General features: G+C 36.8%; 1 protein-coding gene across 1 annotated transcript in view; it reads right to left on the bottom strand.

Moving 5' to 3' along the window:
* Positions 1 to 13,988, bottom strand: part of ACTR3 (actin related protein 3) — a 60,518-nt gene that overhangs the window by 30,153 nt on the left and 16,377 nt on the right. The window contains exon 2 of the mRNA XM_049773576.1: positions 8,484 to 8,539. Coding sequence (XP_049629533.1) covers positions 8,484 to 8,539 — 56 coding nt within the window. The remainder of the gene's footprint in view (positions 1 to 8,483; positions 8,540 to 13,988) is intronic.

Raw genomic sequence — 13,988 nt, 5'->3', positions numbered from 1 at the left:
TACTTTCATCTTGTATTCAACTGCTGTACTTTCACTTAAATAAGTAATAAAAATCTTTAATAAAGTACGTAGAAAACATGAACAGAAAGTCAAAACACAGAGTCTACTTCTAAATACTAGAATACAAGCTTACTTTGAATGTATAAGAACATTTAAATTGTATACTATATTTTCTTGAAAAAGAGGTAAGTGAAAATATAAAATATAGCTTTTAAGTCAAAATAAATCTACTGGGAAAAAGAAATACATGAAAATACAACTTTTAATCCAATATATATCTACACTTCCAGAACTAGCATTCATCTCATTAGTGGCACTATTATAACTGATTAGAAACACTAAGATCTTCAGCATAAATACTGGTCAAGTAAAAGCCCAGGAATATAAAAAAGTCTATGCACCCCAATTCAAACCCTAGGATATGCCCTCAACCTTACAAACAGACCCTGATGTCTCAGGTATTGCAGGCCTGATTAGCTGTAATTCCTCAGGCCCTTCCACAGAACCACAAGATAATCTGGTTAAGGATCATCAGCAGTATCCTCAAGGGTCCCTGAGTACTGTTCTGGAGGCTCCCGAAAAAATAAAAATAATAATAATAATAATAAATGTACCAGGTTTACACAAAAAAGAAATCCAAATCTTACAAGAAAATGAGTTTTTAACATGCTTCAATTTCTCATACATAAAATTAGGTCTTGGAGAGAGATTAAGTCTGTTTTGCATGAGCCAAACATTTGATCCCTATTGGCACAAAGTTCTCCAAAGACCACCAGAAATGATCTGAGCAGAAAGATGGAAGCCCTGATCAGCACCGGGTGGCCAAAACTCCCGAAAATAAAAATATTATTTTTTTAAAGAAACATAAAGTAAAATTGCATACATTGTCAAGAATAAAGAAGATAACTGATACAATGATTATCAGATCTTCTGGTTTAAAAGATCAAAGGCCTCAGTAAATAAAACTGTTCCTTTCTTGCAAGCGTTTGAAATCATTATTTTACCCTATTACTTACTGTCTGCAATTACCCAGCAAGGTTTCAATCTCTCTACTGCTTGATACTCAAGGGCTCCACAACATCTATGCAATTTCTGGTACATAGCCACGTGCAAGTGAGCACTGTATTATAAAGTCTGTAGCCCATGGCGAATATAACTAACTACTAAAAAAGATGTGCAGAGACAGCTAGGAGTTGATCCTTAATAAGCACATGAGTGAGCACTACATCCAGAAAACGTGAGTATCACATCTAAATAGTATGACCCAGGGCAAGCCCTACAACTTCTTGTTATTTCAACAAAGGAAGAAAGAGAAGATTTATGAAGAAAAAGGAAAACAGAGTCAACTCTAATAAATTCAAAACTTCAAAGCAAAAAATCTCAAAGTATAAAAGAGGAATCAAGTTTATATGGGTCATTGGCCTCCAATAAAAACTTAACAAGACCATTTTAGAACACAAGCTAGGCCACATTTTGCAGAGTGGCATTTATGTTATATCCAGAAACATGTTAAATGGCAAAAAAAAAAAATGCAAAAAAAAATTTGTGTGCCTACAAAATCAGTATTTTATGAATTGAATTATATTCCCCTAAAATGATCCTTTGAAGTCTATCATAGAAAGTGACCTTATTTGTTAATGGAACCTTTCAAATTAAAATGAGTTTTAATACAATATGATTTGGGGCTTTATAAAAAGTGAAAATGTGGATCTAGACAGTTATACATAGAAAACTGCATGAAAACAGCAAGACTTCCATGTGACTGTGGCGATAGTAAGGAAAGATTATCAGCAGAAAACTCTTAGACATGTCAGAGAGAGAACAACTCAGCACGAGCATGACCTTTGATTTTAGACTTCAAGCTTCCAAAGCTATTTATTGCTAAGTCATCTGATTTTGTTAATTCCTTACATAAATTTAAGAATCATAGGGTCTAGAGACAAGAGTCTGAGATATAATACAGAGGATAGGATGCTTGTCTTCTATGTGACTTACCCCATTCAACCCCTGACATATAGTCCTCCTACCACTGCCAAAAGTAAAAAAAAAAAAAAAAAAAAAAAAGACATTATTGATGAGAAGTTCCTAAAGTTGAAGACTGCATTCAGCCACATCATGGATGCTCAAAGAATACCAGTTAACAGAGACACAAATAAACACACTCAAGGTACATCCTACTCACAATGATGAAATAGAATACTGGAAGCAGCAACATCAAAATATTTAAACACAGATATATTTAGCCACAGAAGCATCCTTAAGATTTACAAATAAGCAATCCTCCAGGGCCAAAAGCAGTGGTAGTATATAGTGAAAAAACTCATTGCAATAAATGCCTCACCAAGAATACTTCACCTGGGCAGACTTTTATTCAGGTATGAAGGAACAATACATGGATTCATGGATAAGCAATAGATCAGGAACTTTACAGATTAGAATTAACTTTAAAAGAATTGAGGGTATACTTAAAAGTAGACAAACTATACAAACTCATAACTTTTAGAAGAATATGGCACAAAAATCCCATGACAATCATCTCTCTAACATCAAATGACCAAGCACATCAATTAAGAGAGAGGCATAATGAATCAGAAAACTGAATCTAACATTCTGCTGTCTGCAAGAAACACACCTGAATTGTTGGAACAAACACAGACTCTACGTCAAAGGTTAGAAGAAAATTCTTCAAGCAAGCAACTCCCTTAAAAAGGCTAGGGTGGCCATACTAATATCAGAAGACATAGACTTTAGGATATGAAGATTAGTAGAGACAGAAAGTCATTTCTTAAAAAACAAGGGATATATACATCAGAAAGAAATCACGCTCCTAAACATATGCACCCTATGTGGTACCAGCAAAATACTTAAAACAACTGCTAACAGATTTGAAGAAAAACATTTATAGCATCATAGTAGTAGCTGGAGAATTCAAAACTGCTGTCACTCTTGATAGAACAACCAGGCTAAAATTCAATAAAGATATACTGGCTTTGAAGAAAAGGTCTTTATATGTACATGTATACAATATATGTACATATATATATAGGGTTTTTCTTTTTTCTTTTTTCTTTTTTTTTTTTTTTTTTGGTTTTTGGTTTTTGGGCCACACCCAGCGGTGCTCAGGGGTTATCCTGGCTATCTGCTCAGAAATAGCTCCTGGCAGGCACGGGGGACCATATGGGACACTGGGATTCGAACCAACCACCTTGGGTCCTGGGTCGGCTGCTTGCAAGGCAAACACTGCTGTGCTATCTCTCCGGCCCCATATATAGGGCTTTTCATCCCCAAAAAGCTGAATACAGATTCTTCTACAATGTACATGGGACATTCTCTATACAGACCACATGCTGGGCCATGAAATGTTCCTCCGTAAAATCAAAAGGACAGAAATTGTATAACTACCTTCTTATTTACAAAGCACAAAAAATAGAATTGAATTACAAACAGAAATGGAGAAATAACTCTAATACCTAGAAATTAAACAGCTAACTACTAAAAAGCTGGTGGGTCAAGAAGGAAATTAAAAGCTTCCTGGAAACAAACAAGAATGAGAATACTAATGACCAGAATTTGGGAGATACATCAAAAACGATATTAAGAAAAACTTCATAGCTTTGCAAGCATGCATCAAGTAAGGACAAAACGGCATACATAAATAACTATATAGCTTAAAATGACCAACAAAATGAGCCAAAATGATGCAGATGGGAGGAAATAATAAAACTCAGAGCAGAAACTAACGAACAAATCCCAAACAACCAACCGAAAGATCAATGAAAGAATTAGTTTTTAAAAAAAAAAGTCAACAAGATTAATAAACGATTAATTAGCAAGCCTAATAAATATCATAAATGACAGGGAGAATGTCACAACAGACAATACCAAAATTCAAGGAAAATAGGAGATTACTGAATGGCCAGAGTGATAGCACAGTGGTAGGGTATCTGCCTTGCATGCAGACGACCTAGGACAGACCCAGGTTCGATTCCCAGCATCCCATATAGTCCCCCGAGCCTACCAGGAACAATTTCTGAGCACAGAGCCAGGAGTAACCCCTGACAGCTGCCGGGTGTAGTCCAAAAAGAGATTACTGAGAATCTTTATTTCACAAGAGAATCTAGAAGAAATGGATAAACTTTTGGACTCTTAAAACTTTCCAAGATTGAACCAAGATGATTTGGAATTCTTGAACAGACATCACTATCAAGAAAACTGAAATGCTTCTCAGAAACAAAAGCCTGGGCCCAGATGAATTCACTAGTGACAAGTTAATTTTTGATAAAGGAGCAAAATTTGTGAAGTGGAGCAAGGAAAGTCTCTTTAACAAGTTGTACTGGGAAACCTGGTCAGTTACATGCAAGAAACTAAACTCAAACCTTTTTCTGATAGTGTGTACAAAGATCAAAACAAAATGGATTAAAGGCCTTGATATCAGACTTGAAATCATAAGCTCTATCAAGGAATACATAGGCAGAACTCTCTATGACATTAACGCTAAAGAGCCATTGACCAAACAAATAGAAGCAAATAACAAATGAGACTAAATTAAATTAAGAAGCTTCTACAACTCAAGATAATGAGCAGGATACAAAGAGAGCCTATGTCTATTCTAAGATCAGCGCAAAGACCAAGTCCACCAACCATAGAAGACGGATTAAAATGACACTGAGGGAACAGAATTTCTAGAACCACAACGACTTCATCATATGCTCCACTCCTTGACCTGTGCAGATACTGAGATCTCTAGAAACAGAGGTCTGATTTTATCACCCAGGACGGAGCAGAAGTCTTACAAACACTACGAAAGGTGTTAAACCATTTTGTTTTGATCTTTGTACACACTATCAGAAAAAGGTTTGAGTTTAGTTTCTTGCATGTAACTGACCAGGTTTCCCAGTACAACTTGTTAAAGAGGCTTTCTTTGCTCCACTTCACAAATTTTGCTCCTTTATCAAAAATTAACTTGTCACTAGTGAATTCATCTGGGCCCAAGGGGAGAGTAAACGAACCTGAAAGGAGTCTACAGTTAATCCCATAACAATATATTCCAAGGGTGGAGAAACCCTGTATCTCTTAGGCCAAGGGAATTCCTTTTCGAAACACCCCAATATTTACTGTGCCTGTGCAGGAGGGAAAAAGAAGGCAAAAAAAGCACAAAACAATTTTTTTATTTATCTATCTAACTTTTGTTGATTTCTTTGTTTTGGTGAGGTTATTGAAGTTGTTGTCTCCATTTATATTTATTTATTTATTTTCTTATTTTCTTTTCTTTATGTGCTCTGCCATGTTTTTTTATCTCAAGACCATAGCTTTTATGTGGTGCTTATCTTTATTGTTGGAGTGCTCATTGGATGTTTTATTTGACACTTCTTTTTGTACTGTTGGGGTGTTTCACCTCTTTTTCCCCTTCGTCTCTCAAACTGATGATTAGAGTCTCTAAACAGGGGTCTCAAACTCGCGGCCCACAGGCCGCAAACGGCCCTCCATACAACATTTTGTGGCCCTGCCCTAGAGGAATCTTTTTTGTTTTGTTTTGTTTTAGTTGTTTGGGTCACACCCCCAATGTTTAAGGCTTACTACAGACTTTGTACTCAAGGATCACCCCAACTTTGCCTCCTGCGGCCCACAGACCCCTGCGAAGGACTCCACCCATTTTTGGCGTATTTGATTTTTACCCCAGTTTATTACTTTTCTTCAAACAAAACCACATAACTTGAACTATCTAGTCCCACCTCCCAGTTAGAGGGGGAAATAAGGGAGGTACCAAGACCAAACAGATACCACTAAATAGTAAGTTAGGCACAGAGGGGACCACGTATTTTAGCAGCCCCGGGGGTAAGGGAGATATCGAGGATATGGGGGTAGGAAAGGAGCGGAGGTGTAGGGAGGACAAATCGGTAATGGGAATCCCCCTGATTTTATGTTGATATGTACCTAAAATATTATTGTCAACAATATGTAAGCCACTATGATCAAAATTAAAATTATATTTAAAAATAAAGAGAACCTATGAAACTCTTCACTGAATAACATCTGATCTATATTAACATATGTGATATATATTAATATAAGATTTATAAGACATTAGTAGCCTTAATAAGAAAAAAAACACTTAAGCCCATAAAAAATGGGGAGAAATGAAGACATAAAGAAATACAGTCAAAAGGCATATAAAACAAAAGGCTCCACATCAAAATAAAAAATAGCAAAAAAAAAAAAGGGGGGGGTGGAGAGATGGCACAGTGCGTTTGCCTTGCAAGCAGCCGATCCAGGACCTAAGGTTGTTGGTTCAAATCCCGGCGTCCCATGTGGTCCCCAGTGCCTGCCAGGAGCTATTTCTGAGCAGATAGCCAGGAGTGGACCCTGAGCACCGATGGGTGTGGCCCAAAAACAAAACAAAAAAACAAACAAAAAAAAAGCAAAAATAGCTTCACATCATTAATCATCAGGAAGATACAAATCAAAACTACAATGAGAATCAACAACAGAGACTGGTACACGTCAAGAAGAACAAGAAGATCCAGTGTTGGCGCACATGCAGGGGAAAAGGGACTCTAATTCATTGCTGGTGGCAATGTAACCTGGTCCAGCTTTTTTGGAAAACAATATGGATATTTCTCCAAAAACTAAAAATTGAGGTCCCAAATGACCCAGTAATACTGCTCCCTAAAATATACCTAAGAGACTCAAAACCAAAATGCAGTAAAAGCATTTGCACTCCTATGTTCATTGCAGCACTATTCACAATAGCCAGAATCTGGAAACAACCCAAGTGCTCACAAAGAGATGAGTGGATAAAGAAACTGTGATACATCTACACAAATGATGTCTACCACTGAGGCAAGCAGAAGGGAGGGTGAGGGGAGGGCTAGAAACAAACTGAGGACATTGTTGTAGAAAATGAGCACTAGTGAAGGGATGAGTGTTGGACACTATGAATGAAACTCAATCATGAACAATATAACTATCTCATGTTGATTCAATAAAAAATTATTTTGGGGGGAGCTGGAGAGACAGCATGGAGGTAAGGCGTTTGCCTTTTATGCAGAAGGACAGTGGTTCGAATCCTGGCACACATAAGGTCACAAGTTCAAATTTTCAGGGCCATTTTACCAGCTTGACCCTGGTAGCAACTGTCTAAGACTGAAAGTCCTGTAGTCTGTGATTCTTAGCAAAGCAAGTGTGTTTTAGCCACACACTTTAACCAAGTTAAACTTCAAAGTTAGTTTAATTTTCAGCTAAACTAAAAATTGTATGAATAAGCACCACAATCAAGAAGCATGACCCTTAGTGAACAAGTGTGATCACCAAAGTGATTTCGAACAAGTACTACAAATAGAACATGACTAAGCATCACAAATAAAGAGTTCTTCAGGAGGACTAGCCCAAGATAGGAAGCTAGCCACAAAGAGCAGGGGAAGTGCAGTTAGGGCAGAGAAAGTACCACTGTGACAATGAGAGCTGGAAATGATCACTCTGGACAAGAACTGGGTGCTGAAAGGAAGTGCAATGCATGACACCCCTTTAGTAACAGTACTGCAAACCAGTGTCTAGCAGGAAAAAAGAGAGTGAGAGGGAGGAAGAGACACAGAGAGAGAAGAAAAATGTCTGCCACCAAGGTAGGCAGGGATGGGGGAGGAATATTAGAGACATCGGTGGCACAAAATGTGCACTGGTGAAGGGCTGGGTGTTGGAATATTATATGACTGAAGCTCAATCATGAATAACTTTCTAATCGTGTATCTCATAGATTTAATTTAAAAGATTAAAAGTAAAAACAAATAAGAGACACACAATCATGAATAACTTTCTAATCGTGTATCTCATAGATTTAATTTAAAAGATTAAAAGTAAAAACAAATAAGACACACACAATCATGAATAACCTTCTAATCGTGTATCTCAGATTTAATTTAAAAGATTAAAAGTAAAAACAAATAAGATACACACACACACACACACACACACACACACACACACACACACACACACACACACACCAGGGCTAGAGCATTTAAAGAAATTTGCTTTGTACACAGCTAATGTGGTTTGATTCTCTGCACGGGATCCTCAGGAATGATCTCTGAGAACAGAGCCAGGACTAAGTTCCAAGCACTTAGGTGTAGCCTCCTGCCCCCAAAGTACAATGCATCAGTGAATGTGTCTGGAAGCACTTAAAGAAATGCAACCCTTCTGATTTATATGCAATATACTCCTACTCTGCCCTGCTGTCCCCACTCTGATAATTTTAGTAACAATGAAAAAAGAGCAGATTATAAGAGGGGAAAAAGAGAAAGGAGAATTGGGTACATTTAATAAATGCAGAGTTAAATATAAAGAAGAAATAGAAGCAAAAATATAACCAAACTTAAACCATGGATTTTCAAAGGGCTAAATATTATCTGAACAGAGCCAATTATCTCCTGTAATTATTGAGAAAAATATCTTTAAACCAGCTAATTTATGACAAAAGAAATACTCACAGGAAGGGATGATAAACTGTGGTTCTGTGTTTCCAGCATATCCTAGTTTAGTATATCTGTAAAACAAAAAGAATTGTATAAGAAATACATTATCTTAGCATGTATACCATATTTTTATTCTATAAAATGCACCTGACCATAAGACACAAATAGTAATTTTTAGATGTTCTCCTCCCCTGCACTCAGCTCCGGGTGGCATTTTCTCCATAAGACTGGGGGGAGAGGAGAGGGTGTCTTATGGTATGAAAAATACAGTAAATATAATTCTCAGATTTGCATTTGCAATAAAGTGAGCTCCATTCTTACTTCACACACTACCACACCTTCCATTCACTAAACATCTCTACTTTCAAAATTAGATATACCCATAGTTTTAAACCAGATATTTCATTTCTAAGAACTCTAAATTTATATGTAGAGCCAAAGAGACAGTTAAGTTAAAGTACTTGTCTTGCATGTGGCTGACCCTAACAGGATCTCTAGCACTCCCAGAACTACTGGGAAAAGAACTTGAGCAGAGTCAAGAGCAGCAGCAGAAGTAATCCTAAATACAAAGTACTTAGAGATTACTTGCTACAATCAGCTTGTAATAGCAAAATCAATGAAGTAATCTAAATAACCATTAAATGAGAACAAAGTAAATAATAAGCTCAACTTATACTATAGAGTATTATTCAGGTATTATAAGAAACTCAAGGTCTTTGTAGAATAATATGAAGAATCTCTAAAATGTAGTGCTAATTGGTCCAACTACTCCCAAAGTATTTTTGTTTGTTTTTTATTTGTTTGGTTTTTCGGGCCACACCCATTTGATGCTCAGGAGTTACTCCTGGCTAAGCGCACAGAAATTGCCCCTGGCTTGGGGGGACCATATGGGATGCCAGGGGATCAAACCGCGGTCCTTCCTTGGCTAGCGCTTGCAAGGCAGACACGACACCTTACCTCTAGCGCCACCTCGCCAGCCCCAGTATTTTTAATTAAACAAAAGTTAGGTACAAAACACTTTTCCAGAATGCTGACAGTTGCACAAAAGCAAAAAGGGAGGAGAAATACATATATAAATATAATTGTGCAGGCACAGAACATTTTTTAATTAATTTTTTTTAAATCTGACTACTTAAGAAATGGAACTGGACAATGCACAGGGTAAGAAAGACTTTTTTACTGCTTATAATTATAACCTTTGAACGCATTACAATTCAAAAAGGGTTTTTCAAAATGTTAGTCCTAATATGTTCAGTCTTTGTTCTTATCACAGTAAAATAGCAAAGACAAATAGAAGATTTAAAGACTGAGCCTTAATAAGAAGCCTATTAAGACTAAATAGATTCCCTTGACTATGTGGAAAAACCCAGTAACAAAGATCTGGCCTTAAGAGTATTTTTCGACATTCAAGCCCACTGCTGAGTAGCATACAGGTAACTTTCTTTTTCTTTTTTTTGCTTTCTAGGCCACCCAAAGGAGCTCCAAGGTTACACCTGGCTTTGTACTCATCAGGAATTACTACTGGTGGTGCTCAGGGGACCATATGGGTACAAAGCATTAAACCTGGGTGAATGGCATGCAAGGAAAATTGCTCTACTTACTATACTATTGCTATGGCCCCAAATGTGACATTCTTTTTTTTTTTTTGGTTTTTGGGCCACACCCGGCGGTGCTCAGGGGTTACTCCTGGCTGTCTGCTCAGAAATAGCTCCTGGCAGGCACGGGGGACCATATGGGACAACAGGATTCGAACCAACCACCTTTGGTCCTGGATCGGCTGCTTGCAAGGCAAATGCCGCTGTGCTATCTCTCCCGGCCCCCAAATGTGACATTCTTAATTTTTCATGACTGAATGTAGTTTCTTCTCCCTAACATATATTTCAGGTCCAAAACTACGTCTTGAAATTCAGAGGGACAAACAGAATAAATCACTGAAAAAAAAAAAAAGAAAAGAAAAAAAAAGGTGGGGCCAAGGACACAGTTAAAGGGAGCAGAAAAAGCCCTGAATTTGATCCTTGACGCCAACTCGATCTAAATAATTCTTAACATTTTTCTTCAGATAGATCACAATTCTGATTTTTCTCCCACTGAATAAGTTTTCCCAGAACATTTGATTTTTATATCAAGAACACATTAAAACTCATAACGAGTAATTGAAACAGTACATTTATAGTCCTTAATATAGCAATGAACAAAAATTCTAACATCTGAAGCACGTTTGAATAAATTAAGAGGGGATTTGGGTTAGATGTAAGAGATGTTTTAAAACATCATTCAGGGGCCGGGCGGTGGCGCTAAAGGTAAGGTGCCTGCCTTGCCTGCGCTAGCCTCGGACGGACCGCGGTTCGAATCCCCCGGCGGCGTCCCATATGGTCCCCCAAGCCAGGAGCGACTTCTAAGCGCATAGCCAGGAGTAACCCCTGAGCATTACCGGGTGTGGCCCAAAAACCAAAAAAGAAAAAAAAAAAAAAAAAAAAACATCATTCAAATATTCCTCAGTGAATGAAAGAAAAACATAAATTAGGCAAAATATAAAATATACTTAAAAGCTTTGAAATGAAAACTAGTTTCTATATATCCAAGTTAATCATATCAGTTTTTACTTCAAATGAATAATCTGGTCAAAGTATAATCAAAAAGAATTCTCAAAAGTCTTGATAATCACCACTGAAAAATAGTAGAAAATGTTTCTCACATTTTTTCTCTAAAATATAAATTACTTTCTCACAATTCATTAACAAAATTATAATTTATGGATGTGATTATTTAAACTAAAAGTTCTTGGTTTTCAGTGCTACATAAAAATTTCAGTATCTTACAAATAATGTTTCAAATAAAATACTTTGCATTAAGAAATCTCTAAGTATACCTATCTATTCCTCTACTTAGAATTAAAACTAATACTAACCAATCATTAGTGAAACATTTCAGCTTTACTTCTCCAGAGTAAATTAAAAAAAAAATAATAATAATCCTAAAAACACACCTTATTCTTCCACAAACTTATTCTTCCATCTAACTTTCTAGTATGCTCTTTTAGGTGTTCCAAAAAGTTATTTATATACAGATGAAAATAGTACCAAATTTTACAACAAATCTATAAAAGTGCACACAGGTGCATGTACACATGTGCATGCCCGTACACACACCCCACCACCAGCACCAGCCTGAAATTTTAAATAGTTTTAAAATTTTAAATTGTTTTAAGTCAAACTCTTAAACTTTTAATGTTCTTTCAAACATTAACCCTTAAATCAAATGTTTGTGGGAAGGGGCTACAGCCAACAGTGCTCAGGAACTTACTTCTAGTGGCGCTAAAGATAAAGAAAACCAATGCTCATTGCAGGCAAGGCGAAGTGTCCTTCATCCTATACAGTTTGATCTCTCTGCCCCCTCCCTTTTTATTGTTTGAGTCACACCCAGCTATCCTCAAATGGTTAACTCCTGGTTCTGTAATCAGGAATAACTCCTGGCGGTGCTTGGGGAGAATATGGGATGCTAGGGATTAAACTTGGATTGTTCATGCAAAGTAAGCACCCTGCCCAGAAGCAAATAATTATAATAAATGTATAATTACCAAAGTATACATTTGAAGTAGAAGCCTTGAAAGAAATCTAATGCTAACTTTCATAAAGCTCTCATGTAAAATATCAATGTCTTAATGCTTTGTATTAACTGTTAGAACAAAATTACACGACTAATTCACAGTATCAACTATATTTACCAATATATTTACCAATATATTAGAAGTGTTTCCAATTCCCCTCAATGTTCTCATTACACAAAGGTCAATATTAAACCCAACCTCCCAAAATGGATACACTCAATTGTATTAAACTGTTGGGTTTAATATTGAGAGTAAAAAAAAAAAAAAAAAATCCAGACTTAACTTTTATAAGCACAAACAACATTCTTCCTGTTCATTAAGATCTGTAACTTAAAAATCTAACTTCTGCTCACTAGTGGAAAGAACATGAGTCTTTGAATTAAAGTCATGAGTGAAAAATATGTTCCATGGGCCAAAAAAAGGGACAGAACAGCAATAAGGCAATTATATGACTTGAATACAGTCATCCTGAGCTCAAATCCCTTCCACAGCTTTATTTACATTTCTACCAAGAAACATCACAAAGACAAGAGCCAGGAGTAAGCCCTGAGCACAACTGGTGTGAAAGAAAAGAAAGAAGCATAACAAGGAAAGGAAAGAAGGCTTATTTTCTACAATTCAGTGATCATGGACTTTCCTAATCCACAAAGACTAAAACTGAAATCACATGGCTGTCAGCCTGGACAGAACTCCACAGGTACCCTTCAGAAATTATTTCCCTTCCCACATTATTTTCTTTAGTTCAGGTCACCTTCTTTTATTCCTCTATTCTTTCCTGCAATGATTTCCAAAAACTGTTTTGGTAATGTTTTCTCAATCTCTCTGCTACTCTATTAGTTCAACTATTTGTCAAACATAAATTAAGTCAGTTCATATCTAACCCATAAAAAAAAAGTTAAAATGTTGACAAATTATATGACTCCATTTATATGAAATAGACAGAAAAGGTAACTCCATAAAGACAGAATGTAAAGTCGTAATTGCCGGGAGTTGGTAGAAACTGCCAGGGTATACAGAAAGAGATACTGAATGCTAATGGGGTATTAAGTTTGTATGAGGTTTCTTTTAGTGGGATCAATAAGTGTTCTAAAATTGACAGTACAAATATTTACAGATTCTTATGAAGATTCCAAAATCACTCAACTATACACTTTTTTTTTTTGGGGGGGGGGGCCACACCCGGTGATGCTCAGGGGTTACTCCTGGCTCTTTGCTCAGAAATCACTCCTGGCAGGCACAGGGACCATGTGGGATGCCAGGATTCTAACCACCATTGGTCCTGGGTCAGCGCTTGCAAGGCAAACGCGCTACCACTGTGCTATCTCTCCAGCCCCTCAACTATACATGTTAAAATGGTAACTCTTATGGCATAGGAATTGTATTTCTATAGAATTGGGGCCGGAGAGATAGCATGGAGGTAAGGCGTTTGCCTTTCATGCAGGAGGTCATCGGTTCGTCCCCCGTGCCTGCCAGGAGCAATTTCTGAGCCTGGAGCCAGGAATAACCCCTGAGCACTGCCGGGTGTGACCCAAAAAAAAAAAAAAAAAAAGAATTATTTTTAAATAGAATGAAGTGCATAAAATTAAGTTTTGTCGAATTTTTGTCAACTTTTGCTAAATGAGCTTCCTAACCTTTTCAAATCAATTTCAGGGGGCAGAACTAAGGCAGGTAGGGCACTTCTCACGCATTCAATTGGCCTGAGGTTATTAATCCATGGTATCTCATATTGTCCCCCAACACCTTCAGGAGTGGTTTCTAAGAGCTGAACTAGGAATTAGCCCCTAAGCATACTCAGATATGTCCTCCCAATTTTAATTAATTCCAAGTCATTTTGCTTAAAATTCTTTTAAAACACACTCTAAATAAACAATTTCAGTTTTCAATAAGAATATCTCAATTGTGTTAGGTGAACT

This window comes from Suncus etruscus, chromosome 5 (assembly GCF_024139225.1).
Source record: "Suncus etruscus isolate mSunEtr1 chromosome 5, mSunEtr1.pri.cur, whole genome shotgun sequence".
Lineage (NCBI taxonomy): Eukaryota > Metazoa > Chordata > Mammalia > Eulipotyphla > Soricidae > Suncus > Suncus etruscus.
The sequence above is the reverse complement of the archived record's forward strand: the minus strand, read 5'-3'. Positions and strand labels throughout refer to the sequence as shown.